The sequence below is a fragment of the Anabas testudineus genome, chromosome 2 (assembly GCF_900324465.2).
Source record: "Anabas testudineus chromosome 2, fAnaTes1.2, whole genome shotgun sequence".
Classification (NCBI taxonomy): domain Eukaryota; kingdom Metazoa; phylum Chordata; class Actinopteri; order Anabantiformes; family Anabantidae; genus Anabas; species Anabas testudineus.
In genome coordinates, this window is record NC_046611.1 from 16014027 (window position 1) to 16034378 (window position 20352).

General features: G+C 42.0%; 1 protein-coding gene across 2 annotated transcripts in view; it reads left to right on the forward strand.

Annotated features, from left to right (window-relative positions):
- The first annotated feature begins 617 nt into the window (after positions 1–617).
- Positions 618–20352, forward strand: part of rreb1a (ras responsive element binding protein 1a) — a 60012-nt gene continuing 40277 nt past the window's right edge. For both annotated transcript variants that reach the window (XM_026362191.1, XM_026362190.1), the window contains exon 1: positions 618–862. Coding sequence is in view for 1 of the 2 variants with exons in the window: in XM_026362190.1 (XP_026217975.1) it covers positions 823–862 (40 nt within the window). In the remaining variant the exon portion in view is untranslated. The remainder of the gene's footprint in view (positions 863–20352) is intronic.

Consider the following 20352-nt stretch of genomic DNA (forward strand, 5'->3'; position numbering starts at 1 on the left):
TTGATAAAACGAACTTTTGAAGCGCGTTTTAGTAAAAAACTAATCAACAGACGGAAAGGAGAGCAACTTTTCATGGAGAGCAGTGGTGGCGAGGAGTTCAATAAAGTTTAACGTGGTAATTTAGGTGCAAAAAAAAAGCAGCAGCGACAGACTAAGATAAAAACGCTGCTTTTAATCATGATCAGCAAAACGGGATCTGGGCTTCTTCCGTCGCCGCTGCTCATGTGATGGCGGCTCGTTACCGGTAAAGTAACGCGGTAACGCGTATCCCCGTGTGCGTAAAGAGAGATGCTTGGTGGCCACGTCCCCTTGGAGACTGGAGAGACAACACGTGATGAGCTTTACTTATCAGGTTTAGAGGGCGAGAGACACCGACACACACCGAGAGACAGAGAGAGAGAGACGGGGAGGACGGAGCTGCGAGTCCGGGAGGAATTCAAATAACTCGAAAAGCAAAAACATTTTCATCTCGACGCCTTCTTTCCTCGACTTTTTTGAAAACTTTCTTTCCTCCGGGAGGAGGAGGAGAGAGAGAAGGGAGGAAGAGAAGCAGAAGAGGAGGAGGAGGAGGTGGAGGAGGGAGGAGAGGAGGGGAGGGAGGAGGAGAAGCCGGAGTAAAGTTTGTCCAAGTTTGCACATCCCTTCGGAAACGCCATTTTGATTCCTCTCCTCTCCGGAGCAAGTTTGCAGCCTCTCTCTCTCTCTCCCCCTTCTTCTTTTTTTTTTCTTTATCCCCCCATTTATCATCCACCATCACCGCCGTTCATCATCATCATCATCATCATCCTCACCCCCACCACCACCATCATCATCCTCGCCACGATGTCTCGGCGCAAGCAGCCCAACCCCAACAAAGTCAAGCGTAAGTCTGCCTTTTCTTTCTTTTTTTTTTTTTTTAACGCTCTCCATCGCCGTATTTTGGTGCTTTCTGTGTCCGTGCGCTCGCTTCGCTCGATGTTAAAGGTGTGTTTCGGGGATTTGGGGCGAACTTCCGAGTTGTTACGGCTGTTAAAGTAAAGTTTGAGCTGAGATGTGGAGACGGTTGGGGAGGGATAAGAGTTTTTCTCTCCTCTCCGTGTTGCTTCCTAGTTTGATGCGCATCCAAGCGGTGGAATTCAACCCCAGGTCTCTTCCTCATTCACCCTACTTCAGCTAATTGTCGCAAAACAAGGTGTTTTTTCGACTTTTGCTGCAACTTTATCCCCCGTGTGCATGTTTCGGGTTGTCGTTTGGTGGTTTTACCCCGAGGGGAGGGTGGCAAGAGGGGGTTCAAAGTCTGCTCGCCGCCGGAGTCGAGCATCCATATCTCGGGTGCACTTTGGTCGGAGCCTCGCTGCTAGTGGCCATGTGTAAAGCTACCGGACACCACCAAGCTAACAGCAACGAGCAGTGGTGTTTCCTGTTGGGTCTTTCACAGTAAAACCACCTGTTGATGCAGATGGGGACAGCAGCCCTGAGATGAAATGTCTGCTGATGTTTTGGGTTATATGACTTTTATATGCTGTCTGATTATTCATATTTTTAGCAGACATTGTGCTTTTTTTTTATCACGATTATTATCATTACTTGAGGCTTTCATTACACATTGTGCTGTGAAACTTCCATATAGACTAGATCAATATCATCTAATGAAGAAATGTGATAAATAGTGAATTCACCGACCAGATGTTTGATAAAACTATTTCAGTTCACTAGTTTCAGCCTCACAACAGTGAGGGTTTGGTGCTTTTTGACTGTTTATCAAACATAACAAGACATCTGAACTGATTTTTTTTTTTTTTTACAGTTTCTTACATATTGTAGGGAAGTGTTTAATTGATTAATGGAGAAGGTTATCCATAATCAACTCATTAAAATTGGGTTAGTTAAGCCTTGTTTTATATCTAAAATGTCTAAATGATGAAGAGATTCATGTTCATATTACTTGTTTTACAATACATTCAGTTCACTATTAAATATGACACCAAAAAGCCCTACATATGCAGTTTTGTGATGCTGAGACCACTAATCATTGCAAGTTGTGCTTAACAAAAGCTCTTGAGTGATTAATCTATTGTCAAAATAGTTGCAGATTAGTTTTTAGTCAATCAATACTTAGTTAATTGACTAATTGTTGCTTTAAAGACACAGAGGCATCATGTGAAATGTTGGTCACCTTAAAACACATTATATGCATTACACGCATGTGTAGGTTAATTTAAATTAGTTTTTAAGAGACATTTTATTTGCTTATTTTAAGTCTTTTAACGTGTGTCTGGAGGGGGTTTTATTTTGTAGGGACAGTCGTCCATATCCGTCTTCCCTCCTAGCTAACCTCCGCTAGCTCGACGCCGCCGCCGTGACCTTGCCCAGACATATTTAGCGACAAACCGACCCCTGCTCATTTAGAAAGTGCACAAACACGGCGACGAGGCGCTTTATATCGCCCGGTGGCTCGACGCGTGTGACTTTTTGTCGCACTTTGGCGACTTTTGGCCGCGTTTCGGAGACTTTTCCACCGTCTCCGGTTACGCGCAGCAGCATCGACGTGACGCCTGTTGCATCCACCTCCTCCTCCTCCTTCCGCCTCCTTTTAGTCTCTTTTCTGTCTTTCGACATCATCCACCGCTCTCACGTCCATTTTAATCGTTAATTCTCCGCTTATTCTTACACCTGAACACATCTCCGGCCTCACTCCGTCGACTTCGTCAACTTTTCGTCGCCGCTCGTCGGTTTTTTCCGGAGGATGCTGCTGCCCGTTAAACCCCATAACGTCGTTTTAGAGCCGGAGCAGGGAGACTTCGTTATCGGTGACCCGGGTCAATGATTGATGGACCGGGTTAGGTTTGGGCGTTAGAGTCGCCGGTCGAGGAGAAGAACTGATGTTTTTCTTTCCTCTCTGTCTCAGGGTTGAACTGGTTAGATAATGGTTGCTAGGGATTTTCTCTCTCTCTCCCCGTGTCGGCCCAGTGTCTCTCTACCTCTCTCCACCTCAGCTCTCACACTAAGCTTTGTCACATCTTCTCACTTTTTCTTTTTATATATCAGTAAAATAGCAGCTTCTTACTCATTTATAGCGTTAAAACACGCCGCTGTATCCACGTGTGCGGGTTTAAAGTACATTCATGGAAGTTTAAAAGAGGTTTTAGCAGGACTCATGTCACCTGTGTGGCCACACAGTGTAAATGTGATAAACACCAGTGAGTTTACAGTAATTTATAATGAACATTAGTTTGAACATTAGTTTGTATCTGTGATAATCACCAGTGAGTTTACAGTAATTTATAATGAACATTAGTTTGAACATTAGTTTGTATCTGTGATAATCACCAGTGAGTTTACAGTAATTTATAATGAACATTAGTTTGAACATTAGTTTGTATCTGTGATAATCACTAGTGAGTTTACAGTAATTTATAATGAACATTAGTTTGAACATTAGTTTGTATCTGTGATAATCACTAGTGAGTTTACAGTAATTTATAATGAACATTAGTTTGAACATTAGTTTGTATCTGTGATAATCACCAGTGAGTTTACAGTAATTTATAATGAACATTAGTTTGAACATTAGTTTGTATCTGTGATAATCACCAGTGAGTTTACAGTAATTTATAATGAACATTAGTTTGAACATTAGTTTGTATCTGTGATAATCACTAGTGAGTTTACAGTAATTTATAATGAACATTAGTTGAATTTAGTTGTCTGTGATAATCACCTAGTGAGTTTACAGTAATTTATAATGAACATTAGTTGTATCTATCACTATGACGTTTACGTATATGAACATAGTTGTATCTGTGATAATCACTAGTGAGTTTACGGTGATCTCTAATGAACATTGGGGTGTATTTAATCCATGTCTTGCTCACATTTAGGTTTTAAAGCATATTTTTTGGCAGTTAAAAGTGAATTTTTTCCAACTTTATGCTGGTGTGTTTATCTTGACTCGGGTATTTTAGTACATCAGTAGACTTTACAGTAACCAAATGCAAACTGATGGTGTTTCCACCACCAACAAGCGTATTTCTGGTAATTACAGGTTAATTTATTTGAGTTTTTACTCTAACTAGTGAATTTGTATGAACTTCATCCAACTTTAGAGTATTTTAAGCTCTTACAGTTGATATATGTAGATGTTTAAAGAGTATTTTTAGTAGGTCAGTGTCAGTTCATACCAAACATAGCATGCTGTATGGGTTTTTTTTTTCCGGTCATGGTTGCACGGTACCATGAAATCAGGGATGTTGCATGTTGTGCATTTTTGGGAACTTTGGGAATTTAATTCTGCCTTATGTTGCTCTTGATACTGTTTAAAAAACAGATTTAAAGCGTTCTGTCATCCTGTAGTGAATGTAATGTGACTTTATTTCACTTTAACTTTAAAGACACATGGTTGGAGGTTTATTGCGTGTACATATTAATATTAGTGTTATTATGGTGACTCAGATTGTGAGGTTTCCTTTTTAATACACTTTCATTTACTTCAGTATCCAGAGATGTTGTTGCGTTTATGACACTCTGCACTTCTTGTACTTCTAGTTAATTGTTACTGTTCTTTTTAATATGTTATGGTGTGTTTGTGACATCAAATTAAACGTGTATAGTGAATTTAACATACTTTGATGTATATTTTTGGTTCAGTAGAGATTAACTGTGTGCATCTTCCCCTATAGCAACACTGTGGTGAATTTAACCACATTTATAACTATAAAGTTAAAACTAAATTGTATTTGTGCAGCTCTGACTGCATTTACAGTAGTATTTCTGTATTTCTGGGTTATCTGGTGTTTTTAAACCATGTGATCTTTCACATGTCACTGTGACATTATTACATTATTCCTGCATTGACATCAGGGCTTCTGTTGTCCACAATAGACACTTTGTACTAATTTTACTTTACTTTATGGCATCTTTTTGACCACAAATTTGTTTCTATCCTGCATTTATTGTAATCTGAGTCATTTTGTGTGTAAATATATTATGGTATTGTTAATTTTGCTGGTGTGTTTTTTTTTTTTTGTTTGTTTTTTTTTTGGTCGTGCCTCATCCACAACACTGAGATTATATTAACCTAATCCTATGTGCTGGCCCTGTTGCTAGCCTGTATCAGGCCTACATGACATTTACTGTGTTACTGCCGTGTCCACTGGTTGAATCTCAGTTGCTTGGTGATGAGTTTAAACCAACTTCATGCTGCATTTGTGCTCATTATGTTGCACATAGCCAACAAGTTTAGGTCTTGTTGCGTTTTTGTGCAGCTGCTGCAGCCTGTTGGGTGTTTTTAGATGGAGTGGAAGTGTTTGTAGGATGATACGCCCTGTATTCCTCCTGCGTTTTTTGGTCCTCTCCTCCTCCTCCTGACAGAAGAAGACGAGGAGGAGGAGAGATCCGGATGAGCAGTTAGCATTCCATTACGAAATTCAACACTGAGGCCGAGCTGGGCCCTCGGCGACAGGAGCAGATCTCTCTCTCTCTCACAGACAGCCGCTTCGTGCTGAGGGGGAAACTTTAACTTGTCTTTCCACTCTTCCCTCGTTTCATGGAGGAGCGGCAATGTTTTCAAATGGAGATGTATGCTGGGTCTGTGGGTGTGGGAGGTGTTAATGAAAACATCAAAGTGGATGTCTGGTGAAGTCTTTGCGTGAGCGTTAGTCCTAAAAAAAAAAAAGTTTTAAAACAAATCAGCATCACTGTTAAAAGATCCAGCAAATGAAAACACAGAAGATTAAATCAGAATAAGATTTAACAAAACAGCCACGATGAAAACAGGAGCGTAAAACAATGACAGTGGCAACAATTTTACACTTGTAAATTAGCCACAGATTATATTCACTATATTATTTATTGGAAAATAAAACATTTTCCCTCAGATTGTAACTTCTCATTAAAGGGATGGTTAAATTCAACAGGAGAAAAAGTCTTTCTGTATCTAATACAAACCTTTATTTAAACAAGTTTTGTTTTACTTGTGCAACTTGAGATAATATATTAATTGTTAGAGAAAATATTTTATTCTGAGAAACTAGACTTAGAAAGTGATGAACGCCACTACAAAGTAAATTTATCTTGTCTCAGTCATATATTTTGTGGGTTTTTACTGTTGATTGGATAAAACAAGACATCTAAAGAACAATCAACTCATTGACATGAAATATAGTTAGCTGCAGCTTTAACCGTTGTGATTCACTAAATATTGATGACTTCATTTCATGTAAAGTGAAGCTTCACATGTAGGTCTTCACAATAGCTGTATTTTTAAAAATGATAATTTTCTTAATGAAGTTTTGTATTGAATGCAGACAGGTTTCCATGCCTGTTGAAAAACACAGAGGATTGTTATATTTTCTCACCATAACAGTTCTATATAGAGGTAGTCATCTGTGTGTGTGTGTGTGTGCGTGCGTGCGTGTGTGTGCGTGTGTGTGACCCTCCATACTTCCCCATTGTCTTCAGCTTACTAGTTCGCAGCAATGGTTCGTTGGCAGACAGACAACAGAAGTGGGTAGTTGTGGTTCAGTCAAAGCTCTTCTTCTGTGATGGTGGACATTTTGAAACGCTTACAAGCGATGATGTAGTCGATGATGTGCATCGCTCACACAGGCAGATACACACGCTGAGAGACACACTTGTACACAAAGGGAGTTTTGTGCGACAGGGCATCCTCCATTGTGAGCGCTTTTTGTGGGAAATGAAGAGACACACATGTAAAGGCATGAAGGAGGGATGCTTGTTTTTCCTTCTGTGCAGGTGATACAAGTCAGAGGGGGAGTGAAACCAACAGACTGTGACCAACCGACCACAGACTCTCCATAGCTTTATATTTACAGACCGTCAGTGATTCTCTTTTGGATTTAATGAGGCGTCTTCTGTGGCTGTTCACTATGTTCTTCTAGGGGCTCCTGTAATGTGAATTGGTATTCGTGCAACTCAGATGTGTGTTTATAGTTGGTTTATTGTGTTTTTAGTTTTCTTGGGGTGACTTTGGTGCATCTGTTGTCTGCTTCCATCGTGCCTACATGGACAGTAAAGTGTGTTTGAGGTGCTCAGTAGTGCAGTGTGTGCAGTGGCTTTATTGTACTTCATGTAAACTGCCAAAAAAACGTCACCACCTGGAGATCATTTAATTACTGCAGTGATTATTATGAGGTCAGCTACTACCTGACTGGTCCGACTTTTTTTTTTCTTCTTCTTCGATGCCTCGAGCATATTCCAAGATGACAATGTCAGGATTCATCTTGGCTCAAAAAAGGAAAGAGTGGGTCAAGGAGCATGACACATCATTTTCACACATGGATTGGCCCCCACAGAGTCCAGACCTGAATCCCACTGAGAATCTTTGCAATTCATAGTGTCCATACATCTACCCTGTTTTTATGAAACTGTAATTATTTTAATATAGTAATTTTGTTCATCTAATACATGTATTTAAATTGATTCATCATTATTTATCATAAAACATATTTTATAGTGATAATTCAAACTTAACATTTAAAACATTTGTTTATTTTATCTACAGTTATTGAGTTAATTACCCACACAACCATACAGTTTATGTTGTAAAAGAAAAGATCATGAATAAAAAAAAAAAGGAAAGACAAATCTGTGATATTTTTAGTTATTTTTTTATTAACTGTGAAACAAAACATAATTACATTAATTTATGATTACTGTCAAGAAACTTAATTTGGCTTATTAACAATATTAGTGATAATGACAGGGTGATTACTGTGTTTGTGTGTGTGTGTGTGTGTGTGTGTGTGTGTGTGTGTGTGTGTGTGTGAGTGTGTGAGACTTAATGAGCAGTTTCAGTGGGACCTTTTTCTGTCTGCAGGGACTGAAGTGAAGCAGCTAATTAAAAGCTGTTGTCCTCCCTCTGAGATGGTTGTTGTGTCCACATTAACTCCCATTTACCACACACACACACACACACACACACACCTATTGATCAGTGACGACGTCTAATAGTCGAGTACTTAACAGACGACCTCAGACAAAACCTGACGATTCTCTTTTCTTTCTTTTTGTCCTGTGTGAGCTGAAAATGTTTTGTGTTTTAAATTGAACTGCAGCAAAAGATGATGTTTGAGTGGTTTTAACCTTTGTTGTCTTTGTTGGACTTTTATCTTTGGCCAGGTTTCTGTTCCAAAAAAAAGGTTTGTAACCTCAGTGCCTGCTTAAAATAGGTTAGTGGAGTAAACTGGTAAATAAAATAAAGAACTCTACCAGCTAACCAGCTGAAAAACACAAAAATAATACAAGTGTTGTAAAAATAAAAGGGGAAAAAAGGAAAAATATAATATAAAGAAATAAGAAACAAATAAAAAACTTAAAAAGTTAAGTGAACTTAAGTAAAGTTAAAGTGAATTAAAATTATAGTCCTACTTTTACATATTAGTCATTTGGCAGATGCTTTTATCCAAAGCGACTTACAAGGTACAGGGCAGAGGCAGAGTAAGCATAAGGAGGTCTTGCTTAAGGACCCGACTGGAGGTCGAAACACAGTTGGGATTCAAACTGCTCCAGTCTCGCTCATCGAGGGTGGAGATCTAACCACTACAACATCGAGCCGCCGGCCTGCCTGTCACATTATGTAACATCCAGCTGCTTAAACTTTACCTGTAGAAATCTGTTAACCACACGATGAGAAGCTCGTGTAGGTGCTGACAGAGAGTGAGCAGGTTTCTGCAGCAGTGTGATCGACTCTGGATTAACACACAGAGCAGATACATGTCGGTCGGTGTGTATCAGCGGCGGCCTGATGAGGGTTTCAGGGAACACCATCACCTCCACAGACGGGTTGATGTTAATACACCTTTCTTTCTTTCTGCAGCCAGCCTCTATTTATAGATCTGCTGTTTTGGGAAAAGATTATGTTTCATCCCCGACTGACAGAGGAGGAGGCTGTTTGCTGTGACAGTTAACTTTAAAGTTGTTTATGTGCTGCACAAAGGCTGCAGCTAATGATCCATCAGTCTGCTGGTGATTTTCTTCAGTTGTTTAGTCTTTAAAACCCTCCAGAGCTACAATCCACAATTATGTCTTTAAATGTCCCCACAGCAACTCGTTTAAGTCGAAAGTCGACTGCTTCATAATTAATTAATTCAGCTCTAGTTGATGTTTGAATTGCCTGCCACAGATACCTAAGACCTAAATTCAAAACTTTTTCTTAAAAAAACAAACAAACAAATATCCAAATATTCAGTTTACCACAAAATAGGATGTGAAGAAGCAGCAAACCACCACGTTTCAAAAGCTCAGACCATCAAAAGTTGTGATCTAAACATTTTATTCATCAGTCAGGAAACAAGTTGATGAAGAATGAAAAATGTAAATACAGTAATAGAAAAAAAATGTATCTAAGGATGAAGTGCAGTGATCTGTCATGCTTTCAGTGAATCCTTCAAAATTCAGCTTTTATTCTGAAAGTGCAGAACTAAACGTTTGCTGTAGAGGATTTGGCTCGAGTTAAGCTCTAACATGTGAAGCTGCAAGAAAGAAGGTGATGAAACGACCGTCGTGTGGTTTACTGCCAGTCAGACGTCCTGTTGTTAGTGCAGCTTTTTAACAAGTTGAATAAAGTTAAAATGACACAAAATTGTCAAACAGATCAGGTGAATGTGACCAGTGTAAAACTTTAAATCAAACTCTGCAGGACTCCTTTGTCCCGTCTCAGGCTGGAGAAGAGGTTTATTAAAACCTTCACAGGGTGGAGACGCAGCCTGCTGTTGCTGATCTGGGTGGGGGGGATGTCTGTGACTGTGTGGATGTAGACGCTGAGGTGTGGAGGTGGAGGAGGAGGAGGAGGAAGGGTGGGGGATGGGTGGGAGTCCCACAGTGACACCTCAGCCTGGACCAAATGGCTCATCACCACCCCATCAGTCATCAAATAGTTTCTGGTCCACAGGACTCTCCGAGAGCTCATGGTCATTATATTCAAGTCTTTACGAGACAGGAAAAACTAAACCTATGTCGAAGGGTAGGTGGAAAAAAAACAAGTTAAAAAAACCAAGAAAGTCCAACAATCAGTAGGTAAAACACACAACGTGCTGTAAAACTGAATTCAACTTTATTATCAATGGACTGATTGTACAAGCACATCTTTAACAAATATCCTCAGACCAGTGAAGTGATGGATGGTTGGACGGGAGAGGATGGGCGTCATTTGAGACGTGGGATGAATAGAGCTAAAGTAGGACACACACACACACACACACACACACACACACACACACTCCTCCCATGTATTTCTGTGGGACTGGTATCACCACACACACACACACACACACACACACACACTGAGCCCACCAGGACTGCCTTGTGGTCTCTTTACTGAGTTTAAATTTAGGCCAGAGGCAGTTTGGTTGTATACTAAGCACACACACAGCCCGTGTCTTTATATAGCCGCGAATACACTAAAGTTAGAGAGAGTCAATATTATAATATCTGCTGCTGTCAGCTGCTTTACATGAAGATGTTTGTTTGTTTCCTCCACCTCTGGGATAGTGGAGGGTTTTCTGACTGACCAACACCTCCTTTTCATTATCATTTCACAGCAGGCTGTTTGCTGAACTGAATCGGCTGCTCATTCTTAATCCAAAGTCTTGTTCTGCCTCCTCCATTGTGAGGATTTGTTTTTTAAAGATGTTTAACACATCACCTTAGCATTGTTTCACTATTTTGGAAAGAGCCTGACAGGAGGTTGAGATCCGTTCTGACTCAGCTGAGCTCCATTCATCCCCTTTCACAGTTATACACTCTTTTCCTCTTGTTACGCTCTCAGATCCTCGTCCTGTATCATTCACTGAGAGAAACCTTTCTGTTTCTTTACTGCGTCTACATGTAATGTTTTAAAGAAGAGATGGAGGAAGAGGAGAGGTAAAGAAGGACGAGGATAGAGGGGTTAACAGGAAGTGAAGCAGCCTCTCATCAGGAGAGCAGAGGAGATGGAGGAAGTGGAGGAACAATGGCTCCCCTCTCTCTCTCCTCCCTCTCTTGTTGGACCATGTGAAGCCGTTATTATCAGGCACACGGAGTTATGCAAGTGTGAGAGATGTTGTTCATCCTCTGCTGCTGAGCTTCCAGGAAAATTTCAACAACTGAGGGGAAAAAAACACATTTGTGAAGGGGAAAGTCCATCAGCTTGAAGAGAGCTGAACAGAAAGACGCTGTAGAACAAGGTTTAGGCTAAAAAAAATCTGCGTCTTTTCTAAGAATTAAAGCTATTTAATCATAACAAATGATCCCTAAAGGTCTATTTTAGAAAGGCTGTTGTCAGTGTCATCGGTGTAACAAACTCAGGCCTACTGAAGTGCAACTGAAACACAGTCAAAAGTTTCCAGTGAGTTTACTCACTGTTAAATTTGAATATTTTTATGCCTAAATAATTACAAAAAGTTTAGCCCATAATTGCACTCTCAGAAAATCAAGATGCACTCAAAACCAGCTACTAAAAACTCTTTCTGCTTCCAATACAAGACTTCGTTCAGAAAAGGATCATTTTTGGAACCTGTTCATAGATACATAATGTTCAGGTTACATATAACTTCTCATGCAGGCGCTGCAGGAATTAGAACCAGTTAGTTCATCTACAGAAAAATTACCAAGCTTCTCCAGTATGAGTTTTTGCTATTTAGTTTATTCTTTCACAACTGCAAAGTGAACATTTGTGGTGTGACGAAACATTTTGTCATCTGAAGCCGTGTTACTGTGAGGTGGTGATGCACAGTTTTCACTGTTTGTACTATTTTAGTTCCCTCTTTGCAGAAACAGACAAAGTTGAACGTTCTCCTTCGAACCTTCGAGCAGCAGGTTAACACGTAAACCCAGAAACAAACTGTGTGAGCATCCTCCTCCCGCCCTTCACCTCCTCAGCTCCTCCCCCCTCTCCTCCTCTCAGATACCCTCTGTTTCCTCCACTGCCTTCCCCCCACTCCTCCCGCCCTCCCTCCACACGTTGTGACATTCTTTCACAGCCGAGCCGCTCGGACTTTGGACTCGCAGTAAATACAGCTTTATTTGTTGCGAAGAGGGTGAAGGTGGCTCTGAGAGTGTGTGTGTGTGTCTGTGTGTGTGCGCGCATATCAGACACACACACCTCCCTGCAGTGGTAGTTAGCTCCACAAGCTGCTTATCAGCACGACAGTCTCACCACACCCACACACACTCACTCCGACTCCGCTGGCATCCCATACAACAGGTCTGTCCCACATATGAAACATTCCTGCTTCATCCTTCCGTCCGTCCATCAGAGCAGCTCGAACACACCTTCAGCTCGACGTGAGGAGGTTTCAGGCTGATGAAGCAGCTCACGCTTTATGTCTTTGGAGACAACTCCTCCCTGAGCACACAAAGCTGCTGCTTTAGTGTGCAGCTGCAACACTGAGTCTGGAAAACGGCATTTTGTCCAATACTGTGCTCGTGTCGTTCACTGCTGTGTTTCAGCTCGTGTTTTTAAAGTTTGGGAGTTTCAAACCCTAAAAGTGCAAACTCAGAATAGTTCAGAGGATCAACAACACAGAAAACTGGGACTGTGAGGATTCAGAAACCCAGTTATACTGCAAGAACTTCCTTCCAGGAAGAGTTGCCTCAGTTTTAAACAACAAGGGTTTTACTCTAGGGCCGCTGTTCTACCTCTCCCAGAAAGTCCCTGATTGGTTGGTTCAGACCTAAAACTATTCCAGGTGAACTTCATCATTTTTCTTCCCCCTCTGCTTTCTAGCAACAGGTGGATGTTTTCGGTCCTTATCGATGAGCTTCTGACGTGTGGAGGCTCACGAGCTGAACATCATCACATGCTGCTCGTAGGATTCGCACTGAGCTCTGCATGAGCGCGGGTTATGTGACGTCGCAGCCACGTGTATGTGTGACAGGAATATGTGAAAACTGTATTCAAACTTGCGCTGAAGGTGACCTGCCTCACGCTCACAGGGACTCCTCCAGTCCCAGAGTAACCCCCCCCAACCAGCACCGATCCCAAGTGTGTTTGCTGCAGAACAGATTAACAGTAAAATGCTGCAGTAATCCCAGGCAGGAGCAAACATGCACAAACTCAGGTGGAGACGAAATCTGGATGTGGTTGTGTGTAGATCCTGCTTTTGTTGAGCCGTGTGTGTGTCAGGTGTTTGTTTGGTGTCTCAGGTCTGATAAAAGTGGAACCTTCCTGCTCCCCTCCTGCAGCAGCACAGTGGTTCATCCCACCGTGCTGCTGCTGCTGCAGGGCATGTAAAGGGTTAACACACACACACACACACACACACACACACACACACACTTTTAAAGCACGATGGAGGCTCTGAAAGGAGGCTGCGAGTGTCTGTCTCTCTCCCTCACTCTGGTTCTCAGTTTGTCTCTAGCTCGCTCGCCCTTCTCCTCCCCCACTCGCCTTTCTTGCTGACTAAACAGTTTTGTCAGCTGGCTGCTGCTCTACTCCTGAGGATTGCAGAGGGAGCGAGAGAGGGAGAGGGGGGAGACCGAGGGGGAGGGAGCATGCAAATAACAGTGTACTTTATGGCGGTTAAATCAACAGAGGTAGATTGACTTTTAACCGCAATCACTTCAGTGGAGTGTGTGTGTCTGGGTGTGCTTGTCACTAGAGTTGTGTGGATGAGTTTTTGTTCAAAACTATACTTGTAGGACCTTTTGTCAGGTCCTCACACCGTCAAAGGGTTGTTTGAGGGCGAAGATGGTTTTAGTGTTGAAGTTGAGCAGTGTGTGCAGCCGCAGATCTTCTCTGCGTATTTAATGTCCTTCCTCATGATGTATGAAGTATAAGATAATGAAATAACCTGCAGCACATAGAAGTAAAGCTCTAACAGAGCCGTGGATGCACTGTCAGTGTTAAAACTATTTTGTAAAACTTCTCAGAAGTAATCATTTGGATTACACTCTGTTCAGACGCACACAGTGTTGAAAAGCGAGGGAGGCGATATCTTGTAGAGGGTTCTGTTGTGTACGTTGTTGTGCTTTGCACCTGGCGTATTTGTGAGCAGTGTTTTGACCAACAACACAACCAGGTCATTTCACAGTGAAGCAGTTCACTGACAACTCGGCTACAGAGCCAGTTTTTAGAAGAGGCACACACACGTAGACGTTTGCCTGTCAGCCTTAACGTGCTGCGATTCAAACCTGTCGCAGGTCAGAGATGTGTGCAGGGAATGTGGAGAAAACAAGGGGGTGTTGCGTTCACTGTTCCTGGTTGACATGAAGGGCGAGCCGTTCAGGGAACATCTGGAGCGTTTTGGAGTCAGTTTAATGCACGCAGTGCAGGGGGGAGTCAAACTGGTCTGTTATGTATTTTCAGAGACAGTAACGACACTAAAGACGTGCTACTCTCAGTAAGGCCAGCAAGGACATAATGACAGACACGGAAATAAATCGTAGCAGCTTCAGGTTTTATTTCTAATCAGATGCAATCACCATCCATAAAGATGCTGTAGTCCAACATTTTTTGTTGCTGGCAGAACAGAAGCAATCTACATATTGTAATGGTGCTAAGACCAACAACGCTTTAGAAAACCTGACGTCTTTTTCTCTTTCTGTTGTTTTGCATCTGCAGGCCACCGTACTTGTTCTTAGAAAGCTTGCTGATGAACCAGCACTTAGCTCGAGCTCAGAACTTGCAGCTAGTATGCGTTGGTAGGAAACACAGCTGCAAACAGGAGTCTGGTGGTACCACCTGGTGATGACTGGTTGTTACAGATATGAGTTAATAAATGTTGGTGTTATTAAGGGATCATTTTTTATAGGTGTCCTGTAGAGAAGGAGGATTTTCCACAAATTCGCAGCACAGAAGTTGTTGTTATGTCTAATCAAAGGTTGGTAATGATATAAAAATCCACTAATTACCAGTTATTTATCTGCTTATTTCACTTGAACCATCAGTTTGTTTCAAGTAATTTTAACTTGTGTGAAAATGTGCTACTGCTATTAAACAGTTAATTAGCGTGTGTGAATGGAGCGAACAGACCCAGCTACATAATCCCTGTTAATCTGACTGATAATCTGACACACACACACACACACACACAGAGGGATGCTCAGGTAAACATGGGGGAGTAAAAAATGTTGGTGCTGCGGTTACCGTGGTAACGAGGCGTTGAGGCATGACCCGTGTTTGCAGAACAAACAATGGTACCTTTTCTAATGAGGGAGGGGTCGGAGAAGGGAAGTGATGTTACCTCTCCTCCTCTCGTTACCTCTCCCCTTCTCTCATCTCCTGCCCCGTCTCGTCTTGTCTCCTCCTCAACAGTTATAAAGACCTTTAATTTGATGCTTTTATTTTGAATTGACAGGAATGAACTGTGTGTGTGTGTGTGTGTGTGTGTGTGTGTGTGTGTGTGTGTGTGTGTGTGTGTGTGTGTGTGTTTTTTTCCAGACATGCTGTTGACTAATTATCATTCTCATTGTATTTAATGATGACACACACGCATAGAGACACACACACACAGTGGTTACACCATTGTAGGATTTTAGGGATTACATTCAGGCGCACACACACGCATGCATCTAAGGATGCACCTTTAGATGACAGGGTGGGAGTGTGTGTGTGTGTGTGTGTGTGTGTGTGTGTGTGTATGATGACTTCATATGAAGTCATCATACACACACACACACACACGCATATGAAGTCATCATAGATCAGCACTAATTACAAGTTCTGGAAACAAAGCCCTACACACACACACACACACACACTCTCTGTCATTTACACTTCACCATTCTACACACCGTGACATCATGAAAAATGGGAGGGGGGTGTTTTTTAAGCTGTTCCGCAGCATAAGTTGACATCTTCAGATGTCTTATTTAGTCGATTCCAGATTCCCAAACACAAAGATATTTAGTTTACTGTCATGTTCGACAAAGAAAAGCAGTTTCTCATATGGTGGAAGTTGAATCCAACAAAAATGTATGATTACTACAATTATTATTTTACTTTGAAAATGGTTCCCAAATGATGTCCTGTTGAGTGTTTTAAGTGGAGATTGGTGTGAGTCTGCAGGTGATTGGCAATGTGTGGGGGGGTAATTTTGGGGGGATGGGGTGAGCTTAGAGGTGTGGGTGTTTGTTAGGGAAGGTGTGTGTGTGTGTGAGGATTTGTGTGTATTGGGTGTGGCCTCAGGTGTGTGTATTGGGGGGTTGCAGTAGCAGTAGGTGTGCCCACCAAACTCCATTCAAATTTTTTCTAAAATACATTAAGCCCTCCTCTGAGAAAGTGCTGTCGTGGGACACACAAAGGTAAACCCACTGTGTGTGTGTGTGTGTGTGTGTGTAGCCCCGGAGGCAGACACACAAAGAAGCACTGAGTCTTTTCACTCAGCTGAAACCTAGTCTTCCTCGGCACCACGCCCTGCACACACACATTAACACATTCAGACAGGATGGAGACAGGTTTTTTCTTTCTTTCATGGATTATTCTGTTCAAGCCCGGTTTCACACTAGTCTGCATCTCCCCCATTTCTTTTTTCCTCTCCCCTTACTGCCTGTCCTTGTTTCCTTTCCTAATTCTCCCTTCTTTTGTTTTCTACTCCCCTTGTTTCTCCTTTTTTCTTTTACTCCTTTTCCTTGTTTGCTTTTTGTTTCACTTCCTTTATTTTTACCTTTATTTTTTGTCTCGTCATCTCCTTGCGTCCTTTCCATCTTCTCTCCTAGTCTACTTTTCTTTTCTTGTCACCTAGCTTTCTCTTCCCTTCCATCCTCCTCCTCTTCTTCGATGTCTTTGCTAAGCTGAACTCTGGACTCTTATGTAACTGTGGAGGTCCAGTCAATACAGATTAAACCCGAACAAACTTCAGATAAACAGGTACACTAAGCAAAGCACTCTGGGAAACGTAGTTTGTACTTCTGTGCTCTGGCAGTAAAATAATGGACTGTGCCTTTAAGACAGCATTTTCCACTGCAGTCATGATATTTCCTCCCTTGCAGAATAATTAAGGTCATGTCAGAGCTTTTAGTTTACTGGTTATCATCAGATGTAACTAATGTGTGCTGTTTATTCCTGCAGCCTTTCAAAATAAGAGCATATAAATGGCTGAAATCAGCTGTTTTTGAGAGTTTGTGCGCAAACCAATGGCCTCCTCACCTCTGGGGGGAGAGAGAGGGAGTCACTTAGGTGGAATCAGAAGAATGCTTTGTCTCTGCAGACCCCCTCAGCCCTACCCCCATCCCGCTGCCCCCTCCCCCACTGCATCCTGCTTCCTTTTCAGACAGGAAGTGAAGGATACGGCAGTTGTTGTTTCAGCATCTCTGCAGCAAAGATAAGCACCAACAGGCCCAGGATGGAGGATAAAAGAGATCATTGGTGCCTGAAGAGTTGGACTTTATCAAAGTTTGTCCCCCCCCATCTTCCCCACCCCACCTTCATCCTCCTCCCCTGAACTCCTCTGTAACACATTAACTGTTTTATCTTGAGCAGCCCTTTGCTCTCTGCATAAAAGATGCTGTAAAACGCACATCACGCCATTTTGTCACGAGCATGCACACTGATTCGAACCTCCAGCTGAATCCTGTTTGTGATGTTGATTCTAGAAAAGGAAATTAATTGACTTTCTGCAAAAACAGGGAAGACAATAAAACAAAAAGTGAACATTTGAGTTTTAATGAATAAATGTGAACTAATTTAACATTAAATCCAGCAAAAAAGCCACAAAATTACCCACATTTAAACACCTGTAGCTCCTGACACACACCAGTTGAATAAATCAATTAGATCTTGACTGAAAGGGAACACTTCCAAGTATCGTGTTAATGTGTCAAAAACACTGTACGTGACACAGAAACATAGTGGTAGGTGTTTGTTTCTGATGAAGAACAACAGTATTTAATACTTTTTGACCTCAGTTTTTCCGCATCTCACATTTGCATCACATTAACTGGTGACTTTTTGGGGGTTTTCTTACTGATCTCCATAAAAGGTTTGGTCCTTTCCCAAAATGTGAGTTCCTGTTGGGGCTTAATACATTTTTATTATTGTTCCCTGTATAATTTCTCTCTAATTCCTTATTGTCCCTGACTTTAGGGTCAAATGAAACCATGGAATGCCCCAAAATGTATTTTTTAAAAGCAGAAAAAGAAAAAGCTGTTGGTTAAACAGGAGAGAAAGTTTAAAATGGAAAAAAAGAAGTTTGTCTCCTCTGCATCAACAGCTGTTTAAATAGCTGACACACACTCAGCTGTCGCAGATGTGGGATGAGAGAAGTTCAAGAGAAAAAGAAGTGAGAGGAGGAAATGTGCAATGGATGGGAGGGTTGCTGCCAGTGAGGCCTGTGATTGGTCGAACATCTGGCCTTGTACTTTAGTCTCTATCAGAGAGATAAAAAAGGGAGGGAGGAGGAGGTAAAGAAAAGTGGGTGAGAAAGTAGAAACGAAAGAGTGAACATGGAAAAAAACAAGGAGATGGAAGGAAAAAGAAAAGGAGGGAGCAAGAGAGGAGTCGTCAGATGAAAGATGGCAGCAAAAAAGAGATAAAGGAGAAGAAATGGAAAGAGAGCATCAAGACGAGGAAGAGAAAATCAAAAGGGATTCACTTAAGTGAAGGAGAAAGGAAAGAAAATGAGGATTAGAAATGGAAAGGAAAGGTGAGCAGAGGAGGCAAAAGATAAGTAAGGAAGGAGAGATAAAAGTAGAGAGAAAGGTGTAGTTGAAAAGGGAAAAGGGGTGGAGGAAAGATGAGAGAGCAGGAGGTCAAGAAGGAAGGATGAGAGAAGTAAAGGAGGTTTGGATGGAGGGATGAGGAAGGAGAAAAAAGGAAGACAGGATGATGTGTGAAATAAGAGTGAGATAAGTTCAAACAGGGAGTTGGAGCATAGGAGGAAGACGACAAAGGTGGAGGTAGGCCGGAGAAGGAGATGCAAGAAGGAGAGATGAAGATAAAACAGGAGGTGAATAGAGGGGAATGAGGAGGGATAGCAACAAGTAAAAAGAGAGGTGGGGGAAGAGGTAGAAAGATGAAGCAGGAGACAAAGCTAAAGAAGAAAACAAAGAGAAAGGGAGGAGGAGTGACAACCTCTGGAGTTACAACAACAATAGAGACTGGGCGTGACTCCTCCTCCACCTCCTCTGTTCTCTCCATCTCTTTCATCACCTGAAACCTGCTTTGCGAATAGCAGCATTTACGACTGGGCCTAAAGGCAACACAGGCGTCACAACAGCAGACATCCAACTGTTGAGACGTTGATGCTGAGGTGCTGCAGACAGATATGTTCGCTCTCCTGTGCTTAGTTTACCGAGGTGCTGCTTTGCAAATCAAACTTTACTTTTACGCACAAGCCAAAAAGTTGCAGTCTGTGTCGACTGCGCGTGACGTGTCAGACAACTAGATGCGCGCGTGTTCGCCATCTGTGCAGCTGCTCGTATTTTTTCACGCCGTTCAGTGAAATACAGCAAACAGAAGAGCTCGTCTTCTTCCTGTTGTTTACCGTCATACGTCACCACTGCGTTTTGCAGCACACATGTGTGGAACAAGTTTGTGTACACATCCCAGATTGTAGTATGAGTAGATGCTTATGCACGTCCGTCCGTGGGCAAGCGGAAACAATGAGTGGACAAACCCAGAGGCAGCAAAATCACTGTTATCCATCAAAATTACTCATGTTTTTTTTTTTTTTTTTGTTGTAATAGTTGTTGAGATTGTTTTATATCAGGGCCCTAATCAAACCAACTCCACACACACACATGCACGCAGCAGCAGTTGTAGTCAGTTGGTGTTGAAGTGGAGCATCTCTGCAGAGAACACACACTCTCTGAAAGACTGAAGAGAGGAGGATAACGGGAGAGGGATGTGGCCAGCTGTGTGTGTGTGTGTGTGTGTGTGTGTGTGTGTGTGTGTGTGTGTGTGTGTGTGTGTGTGTGTGTGTGTGTGGACTTGCCTTTTCCCTCCCACTTCTTCTCACTGACACACACCAGTGTCTGTCAGCCTGCAAATATGTAGACTCTGTTATACCCACACACACACACACACACACACACGCATGGACATACACACATTGTGTTAGCTGAAATGCAGAGGGTGTGTGTGCCAGTTGCTGTGTGTGTGTGTGTGTGTGTGTGTATTTTTGTAAGCTGAGGATGAATGTGTCGCTTGTTGAACAGAAAGACAACTGCTGCAGTAGGAGGAGGAGCAGGAGGAGAGTTTGACTCCTGCAGGGATGGAGGGATGAGGAGATGGACAAACAGAGCAGAGTCCAGGACCCTGTTTTGTACAAATTCCAGTAAAAAAAAAAAAAAAAGATGTTTCCAGCTTTATTTTCCAGCCACAGTGGAAAATAAGTTTCCTTTTTTCTCTTTTTAATGATGAAAGTGGTGAAAAGGAGGAGAGCACTATGAGCTGACTCCATATCCCATCATACTCCTCACTTAGACTCATCTGTA